We start from the raw sequence: 19831 nt of genomic DNA, 5'->3' as shown, positions 1-19831 counted from the left end.
GGAGGCTATTCCCACAGGCCCAAGAGTAAAAAGAAATACTGCTGAGCAGAGCATTTATTATGTGATAAAAATAAACATTGAAAATGGCAATTCAATTCAAGATTTAAAACATTCAACTGGTCTAAAGTGCAAGCTAAATTCATTGTGCAAATAGCCTTTTTTATTGCAGGTAGGCTATAATTAGCATAGCATACTACACAAACTTTTGCATTGTAAACGTTCACATCATTTTGATAGGCTAATCATTTTGATGTCCGTACTGCTAATGAAGCTATTCAAGCACGTGGGTGGGAGTCGAGCCCACGAGCACAGACCTCTCTCGAAACTGTGAAACAAAACAGCTGCGCCATCATGCGGTCAAATACGGTTGGCATGTAAAATAAGTAATGTGCGATCCATTTTGAAAGCATAAAACGCATACACATTTATTTACAAATCTTTTTTTTTTAAAAAAAAAGCGGAAACGCAGATAAAAGAAACCAGCATTTATAATCTTTAAAAATCATTGAACCAGCATAAATAGAATATATCTGGTTCGATGATTTTTAAAGATTATTTGCATAGTAAATAATACATATTACATATTTAATTTTCCCGTTAAGATTATTCTATATTTACAAAAAAGTCAATTTAAAACATTTCCATTGGTACGATGTTCTACAAATCATAGATACGTATACATAGAAACCCATTCCAGACACGCCATCTTGGAACGGTCAGCGTGTCGTCACTCACAGTAAGAATCAATGATGCCACAACATTACGTATGATCAGCTTTTGCTTGTTGTATTGTGTTAGTTTAGCCAACTCATCTGCTGAAATATATTGCAGATGTGTATAATCATACATGCGTTGGTTTAACTACGGTTGCAGACGCTCAGTCCAAAAGCCCTCGAGCGTTCTCAACCGGCTTTGAGCGTTCCAATATGGCGGATGAAACAGCCATCTAGTGAGGTATCTATGTATATATACCTATGCTAGAAGTGGCGTCTTGGTACTAACCGGAAGCGGAAATAGTGAGGGAGCGGTTGACAGCTGCTGGACATCAGAGGGGTTCGTCAACAAAACAATAAAATTGTGCAGAGATGGAGCTGAGTGAAATATTATACAACAAGGCTGAATACATCGAGACGGTATGTTAATTACGTCGATAATATCCTCCAGCTGAATCAAGCGGTTGCAAATATTAAATTCAGAATTAACTGACCGACTAACGTTAGTTTTTTAATGAATAAAGATGATACAGCCAGCACAAAATAAAGTGTTGGTTTGTCATAACTTACCAGTAAGTTAATATCTGTATCAGTTGCACATGTTGTTTATTATGATGGTAACGTTCACATTTGATCTCTCTAGGCATCGGGCAACAAAGTCAGCAGACAGTCGGTGCTTTGCGGCAGTCAAAACATCGTCCTCAATGGAAAAGTGAGGTCCCCCCTCACTGTTTCGTTCTGTTATCTTCACCAGAAAATGTGTTAACTTTCTGAAATGAGCTGTTTTTTTTCTTCCCTAGACAATCGTGATGAATGACTGCATCATCAGAGGAGATCTTGCTAATGTCAGAGTCGGGCGCCACTGTGTCATTAAAAGTCGTAGTGTGATCAGACCACCGTTTAAGAAATTCAGCAAAGGGTGAGTAATGCTACTGATTTAATGTAGAACGCAGAACCCGATTTCACCAAGTGCAACATGTTCCTGGATCACCCTTCCAATCATCCAATCAGATCTGAGGGACAAGTTTTCTGTTTATGTCAAGTTTAGGCTTACAACCAGGGTTAGGTGCTTGTTAGGTTTAGGGGTAGGGATACTTCAGACGGGAATGTTGTTCCAGGATCAACAAAATATGTTGACAATTAATTAACTTGCTTGTGTTTGTTCTGTGTACATTAGCGTGGCTTTCTTCCCCTTGCATATTGGGGACCATGTGTTCATTGAGGAGGACTGTGTTGTCAACGCTGCTCAGATCGGCTCATACGTCCACATTGGCAAAAATTGTGTGATCGTAAGTATCCCCCTCATCTGTATCCTCTCATTTGTTTTGTGGGTGTGACATTTGCAGTGATAAAGCCTGTTTTGTAGGGTCGACGCTGTGTCTTGAAGGACTGCTGTAAGATACTGGATAACACTGTCCTTCCGCCAGAGACAGTGGTTCCTCCATTTACAGTATTCTCTGGCTGTCCAGGTGGGCACCTTCAGATATATTATGCTATTTATTATATATTTATTTAGAATTGTTATGAATGGGATAAATTTGGTTTGTTATTACTTATAGATCCTGTTAACCCTTGTGCAATAATTAAAAAGTTACACATAGCTCCATAGAGGACAAAAATGTCCTTGTCACACAGCGGTTGGATTAGCTATTTGCAGTTGAGTTTTACTCTCTCAAATATTACAAGCACACACATTATTTATTTTTTTATCACATACATGCACACCACACTTAGCACACCACACTTAAAACACCCACACAGTTACAGCTGCATAATTTATCAAACTGGCTTTATAATATGCATAAACAGAAAACCGGAATAAAGTGAGTATTTGCTTTATAAGACAAACTTGAAAAAATGGCACCATCTGGGGAAAAATGTAAATTGTGAAGCCTTGCCAACAGAATAAAAGCCTATTAATAAAGATTGCATCATTTTATAGTTAAATGGCAATGCGATTAAAAATTGCAGTTTCAATGGGGACATTTTTGTCCAAAAGGCGCTGACAGGAAGCCTTCCTTTTTTTTAAAAGGAAATGGGGGTGAAATGTTAAAATTCCAATAAAAATACACACCTGTGCCAAAATAGTATGCAGTTAGCATTACCACAGGCGAAGTTATAAAAAAAAAAATACCCTGAAAAAGCCAAAAATGTCCATAAGGATGCACAAGGGTTAATTATAATCTGGTAATGTAGTGAAGTGGGTTTTATTTATATTATGCCAGCAATTAATTTTAGAAGTGAATTAATATTACTTGCTTAATGTAAGCTGCTTTGTTATTCTATATTTCAGGTTTATTTTCAGGAGAACTCCCTGAATGTACACAGGAACTGATGATCGACGTTACCAAGAGTTACTACCAGAAATTCCTCCCTCTCAGCCAGATCTAGGACTGAACTTCAGTTTGTGTCTCGCTCACTTTTTCATTCTGGGACCAAAGGAACTAATATGGACTAATATTCCCCAGCCTTCCCTTGCTCTAGGTCACAATTGTAAATCTTGAATGACAAAGAAATGCTACTATTAATTCTGTTCACAGTTGTGACCACTTGAAGTACAAATCCCTTGCTGTGTTCATGGCAATGTTAACATAGAATATAAAATTCAAGAATATGTGTATTATACGCAAACACCACATATCTCCTGCTTTTCATGTCAGTATTTTTAGATTTCTGTCAAGGTATCTCGTTTTGCGTGGCTGGGAAACATCACAACACCGTGATTAGCTGTTCGACTGAAGGGCCTTTATTTATTGAATAGTACAATTTCTGCAACACTAAACATTTTCTGTGTGCAAAGACAGATTACAGATGGTAATAAATGCTTCTTTTTTTTTTAAAGAAGAAAAGAGCGTCTATACTGACTCTTTTTAAGTGGTCACAGCATGTCTTGAGGGCTTTTACCAAACAACACACTCCTTTAGTACAGTGCAGTCACATTAGCGAAATTTCGGTCGGCAATGTATGAAGCACAGCTGAGCTCACACAGATCACTTTCAAATCAAGCAGGAACCTTTTGAGATAATCTGTATGTTGAAACCTTTCACCCTCACGCAAAATTCTCAATCACATGGATTCCTATTGAAATGACTGGATTTTGAAAACCCACTGTACAACGGTAAATATGACTGCCACTGTAGTCATACAAATGGTAACATGATGACATGCAAGAAACATACTCTGTAGATAGACGCACTAAATTTAATTTTCCAAAGCTACACTTTCAGTTCTTGAGGTAGGGATCGTTCAGTCTATTTTAAGCAATGGATTTCTATAAACATGCTTCACAACAATTGAAGGACAGAAGTTTAAGGCCTTTCATCCCTGTATACAGTAGCTTGTTATAACTTGCCTGTTTGTCTAGTGCAAAAAACAGTGAGCCTTGGCCCCTTCTAGACTGCAACAAAAAGGAATAAAAAAAAAAAATCTATCATAAATTAAAGCTGCTAGCAGCGATGAAAGGGCCCTCGCACATGCACCGCCACGCGGTGGCCTCAGGAAAACAGTGAATAGTGGGCGACATGCATTTAAGCGGGTAAATATAGGAGAAATATGGCAAACTCACTTCAATGTGCCACACTTCCTTCTGCCAGCAGGTGGCGCTTTGACTGTAACTGAATATTGCCATGTAGATGTCTTCAGGTCAGGACTATTATCAAACGTGAAGTTTGGGGCAGATCGGGCATTGTATGCCTGAGTTACAATCGCATACATTAGCACATAGCCACGTGTTGCAAGATTTAATGTGTTTCTAGCATGTTTGAGATTTCATGGCATATTTAAAAGTGTTTCTGGGAGTGAATTATAGTATAAAGCATGCCGTTGCCAGCAGGTGGCACTATGACTAACTGAATATTGGCATGTAGATGTGTTTAGGTCAGGACTCTTATCAAACATGTGAAGTTTGGGGCAGATCGGACATTGTATGCCTGAGTTACAACAATGTCCTGTTTCATGGCGAAACATCAGATTTTTTTGAGGTCGCCACGGACACGCCCTTCAGGGAAAACTCAAGATTTTTACAATTTAAGATCATCAAGGCTCTAAGATTAGACTGACCAAACATGATGTTGTTCTGGTTAAATCTCAATGAGGAGTTAATCACAGTGTAAAACATGGCCTTCCCAGTTGCCCAGCAGGTGGCGCTATGACTGTAACTGAATATTGGCATGTTGATGTGTTCAGGCCAGGACTCTAATAAAACATGTGAAGTTTGGGGCAGATCTGGGGCCTATACCATGAAGCCGGTTTAGCTGGCTAGCCAGATATGTTTAAACTTAGTTTGTGCCAATCCTGGGTTTAAGGTACCATTAAAGTGGTTTGGCTTTTAGCTGTGTTCATCTCCATAGTAACTAATCGAAACTAATCCTGTAACCCTGAGTTTGTTAAACTACCATCATGGTACAGGCCCCAGAAGTTGTATGTCCGAGTTACAACAACTTCCTGTTTCATGGCAAAACATTGAAAGGCCAAGAAAACTCAAGATCTTCGCAATTTAACATTGCTAAGGCCTTTAGATTAGACTGTGCAAATATGATGTTGATCTGATTAAATCTCTAGGAGGAGTACGTTAAAGTACGACGTCTGGAAATGGGAAAATTTGCAACAATTTTGCAAAGAAAATTCAAAATATCTCACTACCTGTTGGTTTGCAGATTTCGCATAAAAAAAACTTTTTTGTAGGTATTGGGCTGTTACATGTATCTACCGAATGTCATACTCGTACGTGAAACATAGCACGAATGGCGCTTAATTGAAATTTTGTAGGTGGCGCTATCGAGCCATTTTGCAAGCCTAATTCTGAAACCCATATCAGACGTAGATTTTCGCCACTTCTGACACGTGTGCAAAGTTTCATGAGTTTTCGAGTATGTTTAGGCCCTCAAAAATGCGATTCATTTGGGAGAAGAATAATAATAGGCTGAGCAAATACAATAGGGTCCTCACACCATCGGTGATCGGGCCCTAATAAAGCAGACTAAATAGTGATATTTAAAAAAAGAGTTTCTAGTAAAACATTTGAAATGTTGTAAAATCAATGCAGAGATGCCGTTTTTATTACTTAACAGGTCAGGTATTTTATTGAAGATATGAATTGCCATATGCAGCTCTCAAACAGAGTTTACTGTATTATTAAGCATTATCTATTGTGAAGGATAATTTTCATCCGCAGTCACACAGAGCAGAAGCACAACCCTCAATTTCTCTTGAAGCCAATATGGAAGTGACTTAAACTGCACTTCATCGACTGGCCACTAGGGACAGTTTCCAGAAGAGAGCAGAATCTCATTTAGGCTCATGTTAAAATGCCCAACTTAACAGCCAGTGGTGGAATGTAACAAAGTACAAATACTTTGTTACTTTACTTAAGTACATTTTTCACGTATCTGCACTTTACTTAAGTAGAATCAATAGTACATACTTTTTACTTTTACTTTGTTACATTTTGCAGCAATTATTATACTTTCTACTCTACTACATTTCTACGTTTCGTTACATTTTCTGATCAGTTTCAGGGCTCGATATTAACACGTGTCCTCTTGGAATGAACTGACGGGTTGCGCTGTTGAGGCCCGCGCAGCCTCATGAGGAGAAATGGAAATGGAGCGCCGCTCACACAGAGAAACTCAGTCACATAATGCAGTAATGATTCAAAATGTGGAGTTTTTATAGTTTTTATATTTAAAACATATAATACAGTTAAAACCATCAAACGACCAAGAGTGCTGTTTTCCTGAATGCCATCACAACTGAAAATGTGTCACTGATTTCATATGACACTGACAGTTCCATAAACAATTAATCAACAAAAAGTTACTTACATTTTAGATGCAATATATTGACTGTTTTTGTTCTATTTCAGCAGCGAAAATAGTTCCAAACAAAGCAGCAACAGAGCGTTACTGAATGATTCAGTGTTTGAATGAATCGGTTGATTCAATGACCTGTTCATAAACGACTGCCTCATTCTTGAACGAATCAGCCGTTTGAACGAATCGACTCAATGATTCACTCATTAATACCTTCCGCCACCTACTGGCAGTTTAGTTTCATGTTTAAACATTCTTTCCAACATTTCTTATTTGTATTCAAACATTTTTTTTAAAACAATCTCATAACATCATTTAATTAAGTTGTAATTTTGTAAATCATTTAATTTGATTGGTAACAGCCCTATATTGTCTTATTCTAATTTAATGTATTGATAAAATGTAAGAATATAAAAGGAAAGCTGAAGCATATCCTATATTTAATAAGATTAGGGGGAAAATGCCCTTTATAAAAAGGTAAAAATATTATAAATATGCAGATTTAAATACGTCAAAGCTGTTCACTGAACACTATAGTGAGAATATTGCTTCAGAATAATGATATTTAACTCTGCATATCACCCTGATTGATAACCAGAATTGTAAGTCAGAATGTAAACTGGGCCACAGATGTTGTAAGCACAATTACATTAACCCAAAACTAACTTAATTTAAATGCCACAGGCCATAATGTTTTTATTTTTTAGAATAGACATTAAGAGAATAAATTGTTATGCAAGTACTTAATACTTAAAATACATTTAAAATCAGGTACTTTTTTACTTAAGTAGGGTTGTCATTGTGGTACTTCTACTTTTACTAAAGTAAATATATCTCTGGGTATTTGTACTTTTACTTAAGTCACAGATTCAGTACTTCCTCCACCACTGCTAGGAACTATACTCTCATTCCTGCGTAATAATCAAGGAACTTTGCTCGTGTCTTCTGCTGTTAGATCAGCATTAAATAACTATCTCAACTCTTAAATAACAGATATAAGATTACAATAATATCAGATTTGTCTTATTTTAAATAAACACAAAAAAACAGAGATGAAAAATGAACGCAAGTAAGAAATTTACTTTTGCAATGATTAAATAAATGCTCAATGATATCTTCCAAAGATTTTTTAATTTGGATGCAATTTTTTCTCTAAATAATGTTGATATGGCATCCAGTAAATACACTAAGTTTCGTCACCCTGGCATGTGTGGAAAGCGTTAAACCATGTGTATTACAACTAAACCAACATGGATTTGCAGTTACCATTTTGTGTCAATATGTTGAAATTTGAGGTAAAATCATACACTATATATTCTGCATAATTGGATAAACACTGACAAAAAAAACTGTAAAAAAAAAAAGGTTTTAGGGCTGAAAGATGACGATATATATATATACAACCCCATATCAGAAAAAGTTGGGACAGTATGGGAAAACGCAAAAAAAAAAAAGAAGAAGTGATTTCTAAATTTACTTTGACTTGTATTTCATTGCAGACAATATGAACACAAAATATTTCATGTTTTGTCTGGTCAACTTCATGTCATTTGTAAATATGCATCCTTTCCTGTCATTCAGACCTGCAACACATTTCAAAAAAAGTTGGGACAGTAAAGCATTTACCACTTTGTAATGTTGCCATTCCTTTTCACAACACTTAAAAGACGTTTAGGGACTGAAGACACCAAGTGATGAAGTGTTTCAGGTGTAATTTTGTATTTTGTCCCATTCTTCCTGCAAACAAGTCTTAAGGTGGGCAACAGTACGGGGTCTTCGTTGTCACATTTTGTGCTTCAAAATGCGCCACACATTCTCTATTGGAGACAGGTCGGGACTACAGGCAGGCCAGTAAAAGACCCGTACCCTCTTCCTCCGCAGCCAGGACTTTGTAATGTGTGCAGAATGTGGTTTTGCAATGTCTTGTTGAAATATGCATGGACGTCCCTGGAAAAGATATTAGCATATTATGCTCCAAAATCTCTATGTACTTTTCAGCATTAATGGTGCCTTCACAGAAGTGCAAGTTACCTTTGCCAAGGGCACTGACACAACCCCATACCATGACAGACCCTGGCTTTTGGACTTTTTGCTGTCAGTCTGGATGATCCTTTTCTTCTTTGGTCCGGAGCACACGGCGTCCATTCCTCCCAAAAAATACCTGAAATACTGATTCATCTGACCACAGTACACGTTTCCACTGTGTGATGGTCCATCCCAGATGCCTCCGAGCCCAGTGAAGTCGACGGCGCTTTTGGACACTGTTAACATAGGGCTTCATTTGGCACAGTACAGTTTTAACTGGCATTTGTGGATGTAACTACGTATTGTGGTACTTGACAAAGGTTTGCCAAAGTAGTCCTGAGCCCATGTGGTGATATCGCTTATAGATGAATGACGATTCTTGATGCAGTGCCGCCTGAGGAATCGGAGATCACGGTTGTTCAGCTTAGGCTTGCGCCCTTGTACTTTACACACTGAAATTCCTCCAGATTGCTTGGATCTTTGAATTATGTTATGCCCTGTAGAATGTGCAATATCCAAATTTCTTCCTATTTTCTTTGAGGAACATTGTTTTTAAACATTTCAATAATTTTCTCACGTATTTGTTGGCAAACTGGCGATCCTCGGCCCATCTTTGCTCCTAAAGGATTAGACCTTTCTTGGATGCTGCTTTTGTACCAAATCATAATTACAATCACCTGTTGACATCACCTGTTTCAAATCACAGCATTTTTTAACCATTTTACCTCATTACTAGCCCTAAATTGCTCCTGTCCCAACTTTTTTGAAATGTGTTGGAGGTCTGAATGACAGGAAAGGATGCATATTTACAAATGACATGAAGTTGACCAGACAAAACATTAAATATTTTGTGTTCATATTGTCTGCAATGAAATACAAGTCAAAGTAAATTTAGAAATCCCTTCTTTTTTTTTAATTTGCGTTTTCCATACTGTCCCAACTTTTTCTGATTTGGGGTTGTATATATATATATATATATATATATATATATATATATATATATATATATATATATATATATATATATATATATATATATATATATATATATATATATATATATATATATATATATATATATATATATATATATATATATATATATACACATACACATACACATACACATACACATACAGTGCACAGCATAAATGAATACACCCCCTCTGAACAAAAAAAAAAATGTATTGAATATGAAAGATGGCAAAATTGAAATGTATTAAACATATACTTAATAAATCCAGAGATATATATATGTCATTAATATCCGTAAAATAAGTTCCCTTTCGAGAGTACTCTCGTATTGCGTTTAGCTTAAACGTTAGGGGATATTTCCTTTCCTCGAGATTTGAAGCAAATTTTTATCCTAAAAATACCATGTAAAACGCAGTGCAGCTGCACAGCTCTCAGCAGGAGTGCTGATTGGCTGTGCCGCTGCAACTGCAGGAACCTATGGCGAGCCCGCTGTGTGGGAGGACCAATCAGGTCCCTCTAATATTCCCGCCAGAAGGGGCAGCAGAATTTGCATAGCCAAGGGTATAAAACCTGTCTTGCCAGGTTCGTCAGATTATTTCTTCTTCAGCGACTCACCTCGTTGAGCTCTGGATTGATTGAAGCCCACCATCGAAGCGCTACCAGCGGAACTCCCTGCAGCCCTGAGGACGCCGGATTCCAACCTGGTCTCCGCCTTCAGCCGCCTGCTGTTCCAGCTGCGCCATCCGGCCTTAAAATATCCTTTATACTGTGTATGTGTGTGTGTGCGTTACTGGCAACGCCACTTCTAAGAGCTTACTAGCTCTCCCCTCTCTTCTCTCGCGTCCGCCGCGTGAGTGAAGCGCCGACAGAGAACGTTATGCTTCCGCCGCGCTAAATAGAGCCGCGGACATACGGAGCTCTCCTCTTCTCTCGCTTCCGCCGCGCTGATAAGCGCCGCGGACAGAGAATGTTATACCCCGCCACGCTAATGGCGCCGCGGACATACGGAGCTCTCCTCTTCTCTCGCTTCCACCACGCTGATAGCGGCGCGGAAAGAGAATGTTATACCCCCACCGCACTAATGGTGCCGTGGACATACGGAGCTCTTCTCTCTTCACTCTTCCTCCTTTCTCGCTCCCGCCGCTCTGAAAATGGCCGCGGACAGAGAATGTTATACTTCTGCCGTGCTGATAAGCGCCGCAAACAGAAGACGAGTGAACTCAAGCCTAAGCTCTCCTCACTCTTCCTCCTTTCTACTCTTCTTCTTCTCTATCTCCCACCACTCTGATAATGGCCGCGGACAGAGAATGCTAGAGTAGACAAGCGAACTCAGGCTGCTGGATATATCGAGAACACGCTTACGTCACAGCCGTTCTCGCTGCAGCGTACGCTTGCTGCCAAGGGAGTTATAAAACTGCCTTATGGCAGCTTGCGCGCTCTCTCCACAGCGCGCGTTCGCTGACTAGAGCGCGTCTTACATCATAACACGCGCTCTCCGTCCAGAGCATAACGGTGTCGTAAAATGGCGGCCAAGCCTGCGCCCTTTTTTCACTACATCACTTCTCCCAGTCCCCTCTATTCAGGCGGCTGGAGTTGTTCAACACTGTAGGTAATGTGTCCACTACATAGTGTGCACTCCTGCACAAGCACTGTTAATTCAGTGCCACAAAATCACTCAATAAACCTGATATTCTCCCAGTTCCCTTGGTTCAGGTGACTGGAGATGTAAATATTGCAAATAACTAGCCTGTGGTCAAACATGCTCGGTTGCACACTAACGCTGTTATGCGTTTACCTCTGTGAACTCGCTCGCCGGCGTACGCCGCGAGTACTCTAATGTAAGTGGCGCCCACTACACAGTGCGCGCCACCACACATTATTTACAATGAATCAGAGCTTTTTCTAGTGGCCAGGCAGACCCGCGCCTGCAGAGCATGTGCTATCCATGACTGCCAGAGCCCTGCCGCTGAGTGTGCACGTGGACTAATTTTGCAAGAATGCGTCCACTTTACAGTAACACTATCCTAACACAGTATTATGAGTTCATCTGTAGGCAGTGTGCCAACATCAAAGTTGTACCCCTACACTCAAGCACTTCCCTATGTTCCCCAGCTCCCTGCACCCAGGCGGCTGGAAACATTATTCCCACAGTCGAAGAGCCCGTAAACAAACGCGCTCGCCTGTACACAAGCACCATTTCCCCGGCGACCCAAATAAAGTGTTCGCCCGCTATTCTGCGTTCCCCGGCCCCCTGCACTCAGGTGGCTGGGAACATTATTCCCACAGTCTACGAGCCCGTGAGCAAACGTGCTCTCCTGTATACAAACACTCCTTGGTAAGCGCCACTTCCACGGCGACCCAAATTAAGCGTGCGCCACCATTCAGTACACGCCGCCTCTCACAGTGCCACTAGCACAATGCAACCGGGCTAACAGGTCCCTGTTACTCAGTGACCCGCCCCACAAATTAATTCAACCCCTGGCTTCGCAAGCCGAGGCCTGGCAGGCTATTTTCAACATTTCGACATGGGTGTTGAACATAATAAACATGGTTACTCGCTACAGTTCGCTTCTAGACCACCGTGCTTTTGCACCGTGGTAGAGACAACGGTGAGAAGCGACATGAGTCACGTGCTTCGAACTGAAATATCAAAACTGTTAATAAAGGGAGCGGTGCACCCCTCACAGAGCGAGTCAGGCTTTTACAGTCGCTACTTCCTTGTACCAAAAAAGGGCGGTGGTCTCAGGCCATTCTAGATCTCAGACATCTGAACAAGGCCCTTATGAAGCGCCCGTTCAAAATGTTGAAAATGAAACAAATCCTTGCGCACATTCGCCCGGGAGATTGTTTTTTCACTGTGGGAGGATGGCCCCCAAAACACATGAATGCGCCACGCCGACCGTCAGCTGAAATGCGCATTATTTACCTAAGACAAGCAGAGAAGAAGAAGCGGAGTGCATATAGTGACATCATGTCAGAATCACATGTAATAAAAAAATCTAACTATCATTATGAATATAAACAAATAAGATGTCTTTTAGTACTCACTCTCAAGCTAGAATAACGATACTGGTAAAGTTTAAAATACACACACAACACAGTGTCTACGACACACACAGATACAAGATAAAAACATTGGTAGAGTATATAAAAACAAACCAAGGGCCGAAATAAACGTGCAGGTAAAGTTCCCGGTGAACATGGTAGAAGAGTTTAGACAGAGGGTAGTAGCTAAAGCTTACTTAGTTCTAAAAAAAGTTCCTGGATGCGGTGTACTAGCTTTTACACATGCATTTTGTTATCTAGTTACATTTTGCGAAATTCAACACGACAGCGATCAACTTGAGCTAAGCATATTGAGTATTTATTATCTCTACTAATGGCTCGCTAAGTGTATAACATTGTAACTTTATGCTAAGTAATGTTATGTTAGCTATATTAGGCAGCTACGTGTGCTAGTGAGACATGCTTCATGAAAACATAAACCAAAAACATTTATAATCAAAATGAAAGATTACCTGTCCAGCAGAAATACAGCCTCTTGAACTCAAACGGGTGCGCCAAGGTTGCCAGGTTTTCACACCAAAATCCGCCCAATTGCTACTCAAAACTAGCCCAAAACAAGCCCAGTCGTGTTTCTCCGGTAAAAATTGAGGTCGCTTCAACCCGCGGACATGAAAAACAGCCCGCGGCAACAGTGTTTAAAGTAGCCCGACTTGGCAACACTGGGGTGCGCGCATGTGGGCAGATCCTGGAGCAAAAGCGGCGGTAGCCATGGTAGCGAGAGAGAGTGACAGTCGTCCAAGCCAATCACTTGTTTTTCGGCCTGAACGAAAATAATGAGCGGTGTTTATTGCAGATTAAAAAGTCTAGAGTCACTCGATTTTTATAATCTCTTTTTCAGAGTACTTAAATTTTAATTTTGTATTGACATATAAAGAAAGTTTAAACAAATTTGGACAAAAGTGTTTTAGATCATTCTTACCTACCCCACCTTTAAAGGGGTGGTAAAACACATTCTTTCGAAGGCTTGATTGTGTTTGTGGGGTGCACTGTAACATGTGTTCATGCTTCGTTTTTAAAAAATTGCATTATGTTTCATATATTTGACCTTTATTCTACACTGCTCTGTCCCTCCTTGTAAAAACAGTCTGATGGTTTCTGGGTTGTATGAAGCCAGTCCCTCAAAAATACGCAATGGGCTCAGATTGGTTAGCTGGCCCAGTGTGTTGTGATTCGCTAACCGCAGTGCATGTTTGTCGGAAACATCACGCCCCTTACCTTTACCGGTAGACTGTGCTTTGGGTAGTATTAGAAACAATGGCGTCAATAAAACCATACCAATTTGAGCCCCGAATCGGACAAAGAACATTTTTGTGAAGATGATCGAGCAGAACCTGTTCAGTCCTCAAGAGTAAAGATGGCGGATCTATAGTGATCGCTACTGAATGGCACTGTTACTTTTGTATTTTTAGAATGATTATAGCCAAATATCTGTCGCAAGAACTATTAACCCAAAACAAACACTAAACATTGGCTTTACTAGTAGCTAAATCAAACACAGAACCATGTTTAGCATGCCCGTAGATAAACAATACATAAAAGCTCTAATCAAAGAATAATTTACACTAATGCCAAGTTCTCTGTTGAGATTTGTAACGTTAGGTGTTCGTCGGATAACGTTAAGTATGAATGAGCATTTAACAGACTGGTTTGCAGAACAGCGTTGTCATCTGTTTACTTCCTTGCTACAATGTACAATTAACCCATTACAGGAAAACACATCGACGAAAAATAAATCATACTGTTGGGGTAACAGCTTAGGACCCAGGACCAGTAGTGAAAAATGAAGACCAAGAGTCAGATTAATTAAAGAAAAATTTACTGAAGAATAGTTTGCAGTTTCATCAGCAGAAGCCAGCTCAAGAGGAGTTCGTAGGCCGCGCTCCCTCTAACAGTCTCCCAGCCTAACGTACATACAATTTTCTGAACAGTTATACTGTTTTCAAGGTCTAGCCACGTCATTACTGCCATGTGGAATGATTCTGATTGGTTCTAACAACATGAAATGTAAGCAACTTTCCACACGTAGACAGATAGGAGCATATATCACTAAAAATGCGTAGACTCGTTGTCGCCTCATGACCAGATTTAGATCACAATGACGCAGGAGGTCACTTTAGGAAGACATATAGTTAAACACATGCTGGGCTCTTCTCACTCCCAGGGTGCTTTACACACCAAGGACAGTTGCCTGTCAGCACGTCCTGACACAGACATCAGAGCAGCACCTAAAGAATGTGGATCCAAAATCACACAGCAAATATAATACTAAAATCTTCAAAATCACTCATTAAATATAGAGAGGTTATAGGTGAACTGATTTATCAAATGTAGGAAATGGTTATAACTTGCTTATTTTAATATTGAACATAAAATCATTCTGGAAGGATATGTGTCTGATGAAGGGGCAAGTGACGTTTTGACTTGACCCTTGACCGTTCATTACTTACAGGTTGTGGCCCGTAAACAGCTCCTGTTTTTAAATCCATCTTTCAGGACAAGCCGTTGTGGAAATCCTGCATTGAACTCGCAAAGATTGTGGAAGCTTTCCTCCGTGAAATGTGCAGCGGGAGCCACGCGCACCCGTTGTACACTGGCAGTGTTTGTCTCGCGCAGCTGAACCGCGGCTCGTGAATTGCAAATACAGACGAATATTGTCCATTATGTCACATTTTCCAGTCTTCTCCTACGACCCCTGTCGGTCTCGTGCTTTGATTTAAGATGGGCAGCATATATCTGCTGCAAATGCGACCTGTTCCCCTCTGTCTCATACACGCATGTATATAACATGCTGTATGTTAAACGCACTGCAACGCACCCCTGTCCTAGTGTGGCAAAGAGAGGAATTATGAAAAGACCACAGTACTATGACTACGCCACCTGGGAGCCCCAGCCCAAGAACACAAACTCAATGAACCCAATAAATAAGCTACACAGATTTTTCCCGGAATAGGACAAGAGACGTGGATGCAAAAATATATATTTTTATTTTATCAATATTTAATAAATAATTTCAAAGACAATAAAGCAATATTCAATATTTTAAAAGTTAATGCTGGACAGTGTGAAATTCACATATATTAAAGGGGTGGTAAAACACATTCTTTTGAAGGCTTGTTTGTGGGGTGCACTGTAACATGTGTTCATGCTTCGTTTTAAAAAAAATTGCCTTGTTTTTCATATATTTGAACTTTATTCTACACTGCTCTGTCCCTCCTTGTAAAACGGTCTGATGCTTTCCGGGTTGTATGAAGCCAGTCCCTCAAAAATACGCGATGGGCTCTGATTGGTTAGCTGGCCCAGTGTGTTGTGATTCGCTAAACGCCTAGTGCACGTTTGTCGGAAACGTCACGCCCCTTACCTGGAGGCTGTGCTTTGGTAGAATTAGAAACCATTGCGTCAATAAAAACATACCAATCTGAGCCTGAATCAGACCCAGAACATTTTAGTGAAGATGATCGAGCAGAACCTGTTCATTCCTCAAGAGTAAAGACTGCGGATCTATAGTGATCGCTACTGAATGGCACTGTTACTTTTATATTTTTTGAACGATTATAGCCAAATATCTGTCGCAAGAACTTTTAACCCAAAACGAACACTAACACTGGCTTTACTAGCAAGTTAGCCAAATCACAGACAGAACCATGTTTAGCATGCCTGTAGATAAACAACACATAAAAGCTCTAATCAAAGAATCATTTACACTAATGCCAAGTTCGCTGTTGAGATTTTAACGTTAGTGTTTGTAACGTTAGGTGTTCGTTGGATAAAGCTAAGTATGAATGAGCATTTAACAGACTGGTTTGCAGAACAGCGTTGTCATCTGTTTACTTCCTTGCTACAACCTATTACAGGAAAACACATCGATGAAATATAAATCAGACTTACAGGTTGTGGCCCGTAAACAGCTTCTGTTTGTAAATCCAGCTTTCAGGACAAGCCGTTGTGCATATCCTGTATTGAACTCGCGAACATTGTGAAAGTTTTCCTCCGTAAAATGTGCAGCGCGCGCGACGTGCATCCACGCACTGGCAGTGTTTTTTTCACGCAGCTGACGTTGTGCAACTCCGGCATTGAACTCGCGAACATTGTGGATGTTATCCTCCGTGAAATGTGCTGCAGCGGCCCCGCGCGCGCCTGTTCCCCGCTGACTCATACACACGTGCATATAACATGCTGTATGTTAAACGCTCTGCAACGCACCCCCGTCCCTATGAAGGCTGAACAGAGCAAGTACCCCAGACCTGCAATCCGGATGAAAATAACAGCGTTTCGTCGGCATCGCGGCAACAACACTCCAGCCTAACTATACCACAACAACACAGCGATACAAAATGGCCTCACCCCCCCTTATTTAATATTCTCGGAGGAGGGGTTTATGTAAATATTGAGCCTGGTGATCTCACCAACCCTGGAGGAATGTCCGTAGTCGCCTGCTGGCCGTTTGCTGTAGTTCTTATAAACTGATTTCTTTAAAAGCAAATATCTCCCTTTGCTTTAAACTTTGAACGTTGTAACTTTGCAGATGTTGTTTATGCTCAAGCAGCAACATTACACGCTAGCTAAAGTTAGAATAGTGAAATCGTGGTTTACCACCCCTTTAAAAATACAACAAAAATACAAAGTTACTTGTACTTCAAGGGCAGTACACACACACACACCAAGATGATAAACAAAATAGGAATGAGGTTTAACAGTCGAGGGAGACTTGAGACACCAGCAACACTCAAATAGAAAAAACAAACACAAATAAAGTACAAACCAAATCAATATAATCACCACACACACCTGTGCACATGCACAGCACACAAAAATAACCCAAGAGTCAAGTTCCGCCCCTCTTGATAATGAACACTCAATTCCTAATGAAAAGATAAAAAAAACAACAACACAAATACACAATTTAAATAAAGTACTAAATAACAAAATGTACAACCCTTAGGGTGTTAACACAAATACAACAATTAACCGAATATAACAGAATATAAACCAAAAGATTATACAACAAAAGAAACAAGAAAACAGTTAAGGAAAATACAAACAATCACACTCCCCTTGTAAATACACACACACGACAGCGCTCTTCCTGTCAATCGGCGGTCGAGGGAACGCAAAACTTTTGCGTGGGAACGCAAAGTTTCTCGGGGGAACGCAAAAGTTTTGCGAGGGAACGCAAACCATTTGGAAAAAAAATATCCTCCCATCCTAATTTTTTTCCACCACCACGTCCCTTTAGGGGCTCCGTAGAATACTGATAGCAAATATAAAGAAATCAATTTCACAATAAGTAGTACAGGAGCTCATTTGTGCATGATTGCGGGCTTTGTTGCCATAGCGGCGGAGTCTCGAGAACATGCGCTGTGCCAGAGTGTGCCTGTAAACTTGCGCGGTTTTTTAAAAACATGTCGAGCTCGCGTCGCGTCCACCGTTTGAACGCAAGATCTCCAGATATAGAACTGAATTTATATAAAAAAGGTATCAATGGGTCTGTCCAGTAACTCATGATGAACCTCAGGCCAACTGCACACTTTATGAGAAGCATTTCAGTGTCTCAGACTGTCTGACTGTGGTGACAGACACATCCATGCTTCTAAAGGTAGCCTATAGTTTTTTTTAATGGATAATATATTAATATTCCAATACATTATCAGAGCTTGGCAGACAGAATTATTATTTTTTAGACAGGTTAATTAATAGATTATAGCCTAATAAATGTTATTATGAATTTATAATTTAGCTCGGCTATATTAATCATACATAATAAATAATCCTGTCATATAAAGTTTGACATTTAAAAAATATTTAGATAAAAATGGGACATAATTACACGATAATATAGTCATAATTTAAATAAATTATTCAAAGAAAATAAACATTTTTAAAATTAAAAAAAATGATTAGGCCTACGTATGGTTCAGTGATCGTTTCGGCGCCGAGTCTATTTTTGCCGCGCTGCTCACGCTGATTTAAAGCCACAGTGGATTGTTCTTGATCAAAACTGACCTGATAAACATGGAAAATAATAAATTTCACCATGAAATCATGTAGTGAAATGTCCCGTGTGTTTCACGATCACCATATGACACAGACACACACACACACACGCACGCACGTATAATATATATCTACTAGGGGTGTAACGATTCATCTACTACATCGATGTATCGATTTATATTCCTATGATCTAACTACATCGATCTGTGCTCGGCAAGTTGGCCTTCCGGACGACATGTATCGATCTAACATCGTTTTAAAAGGTAATCAATCGATTGTATCGATAATAGGAAATGACGCATTGGATTTAAGCACGTCAGACTTTATATGGATGTTTTTTCTTAGCACTTTTAATGATAAAGGCGTTAAACGTTACTTGATTCAGTCTGCCTATCTGTGACATCATCGCCACGCACCAGCAGCAGCGCTAAGAAAACAAAACATAGCGAACATGGCGGATGACAGAGGAGAAGATAACGAGCGAGAAATAATCAAGCCACCAGGAGAAAGAGCTACCTGTACTTTCAACCCTTGCTAAATGTTACCTGTGCATTACTGGCAGCAGTGTGCCAGCAGAGCGAGTTTTTAATACTGCTGGTGACATAGTGAACGCACAGAGAAGTGTTCTGAAGTGTTGAGGCTCGCGCAGCATCTCGAGAACGAAAACAAATGAGCGCCGCTCATACAAAGAAACTCAGTTAACATACACAGTTAAAATTGTGCAGTTTATATATTTATAACATATGATACAGTTAAGCAACATTACTCTAACAAGAGTGTTGTTTTCCTGAATACCATCACGACTGAAAATGACACTGATTTCATAAGCCAGTTCCATAAACAATTTAACATTAAGTCACTTACATTTTAGAAGCAATATGGACTGTTTTTGTTCTATTTCAGCAGCGAAAATAGTTCCGAACAAATATCACAGCAGAACCGTAACGCATCTCACAGGAACATTGTGTGTTAGTGAATGATTCAGCGTTTTAATGAATCGGTTGAATCAAAGATTCAATGGCCTATTCGTAAACGACCGCCAAATTCTTGAATGATTCAGCCGTTTCACTGAATCGACTCAATGAATCGCTCATTAAGACGGTCACCTGCTGCCACCTACTGGTGGTTTAGTTTCATCTTCCCAACATTTCTTATTTGTATATTCAAAAATATTTAAAATAATCTCATAAAATTATTTAATGCAGTTGTAATTTTTCAGTGTAAATGATTTAATTTGATTGGTAACAGCCT

The 19831-nt window shown here is 39.8% G+C and overlaps 2 protein-coding genes across 3 annotated transcripts in view; one reads left to right on the top strand and one right to left on the bottom strand.

Moving 5' to 3' along the window:
- The window catches only part of dus1l (dihydrouridine synthase 1-like), a 658813-nt gene that overhangs the window by 409517 nt on the left and 229465 nt on the right, over positions 1-19831 (bottom strand). The window lies entirely within an intron of this gene.
- dctn5 (dynactin 5) lies at positions 994-4114 on the top strand. Its single transcript, XM_079836312.1, has 6 exons — positions 994-1133; positions 1357-1425; positions 1514-1632; positions 1891-2002; positions 2080-2182; positions 3007-4114. The coding sequence occupies exons 1-6, from the start codon at positions 1086-1088 to the stop codon at positions 3102-3104; spliced, it is 549 nt and encodes a 182-aa protein (XP_079692438.1). The 5' UTR covers positions 994-1085; the 3' UTR covers positions 3105-4114.

The sequence above is a fragment of the Gobio gobio genome (assembly GCF_949357685.1).
Source record: "Gobio gobio genome assembly, chromosome: 1".
Taxonomy (NCBI): Eukaryota; Metazoa; Chordata; class Actinopteri; order Cypriniformes; family Gobionidae; genus Gobio; species Gobio gobio.
This window is presented reverse-complemented; position numbering and strand designations above follow the sequence as displayed.

Excerpts from the sequence above, each read along its gene's own strand:
- dctn5 (XM_079836312.1), top strand. The coding sequence starts at position 1,086 with ATGGAGCTGAGTGAAATATTATACAACAAGGCTGAATACATCGAGACG. Across the intron at positions 1,426-1,513 it reads ACATCGTCCTCAATGGAAAA|ACAATCGTGATGAATGACTG; the intron begins GTGAGGTCCCCC and ends TTTCTTCCCTAG. Across the intron at positions 1,633-1,890 it reads TTTAAGAAATTCAGCAAAGG|CGTGGCTTTCTTCCCCTTGC; the intron begins GTGAGTAATGCT and ends TGTGTACATTAG.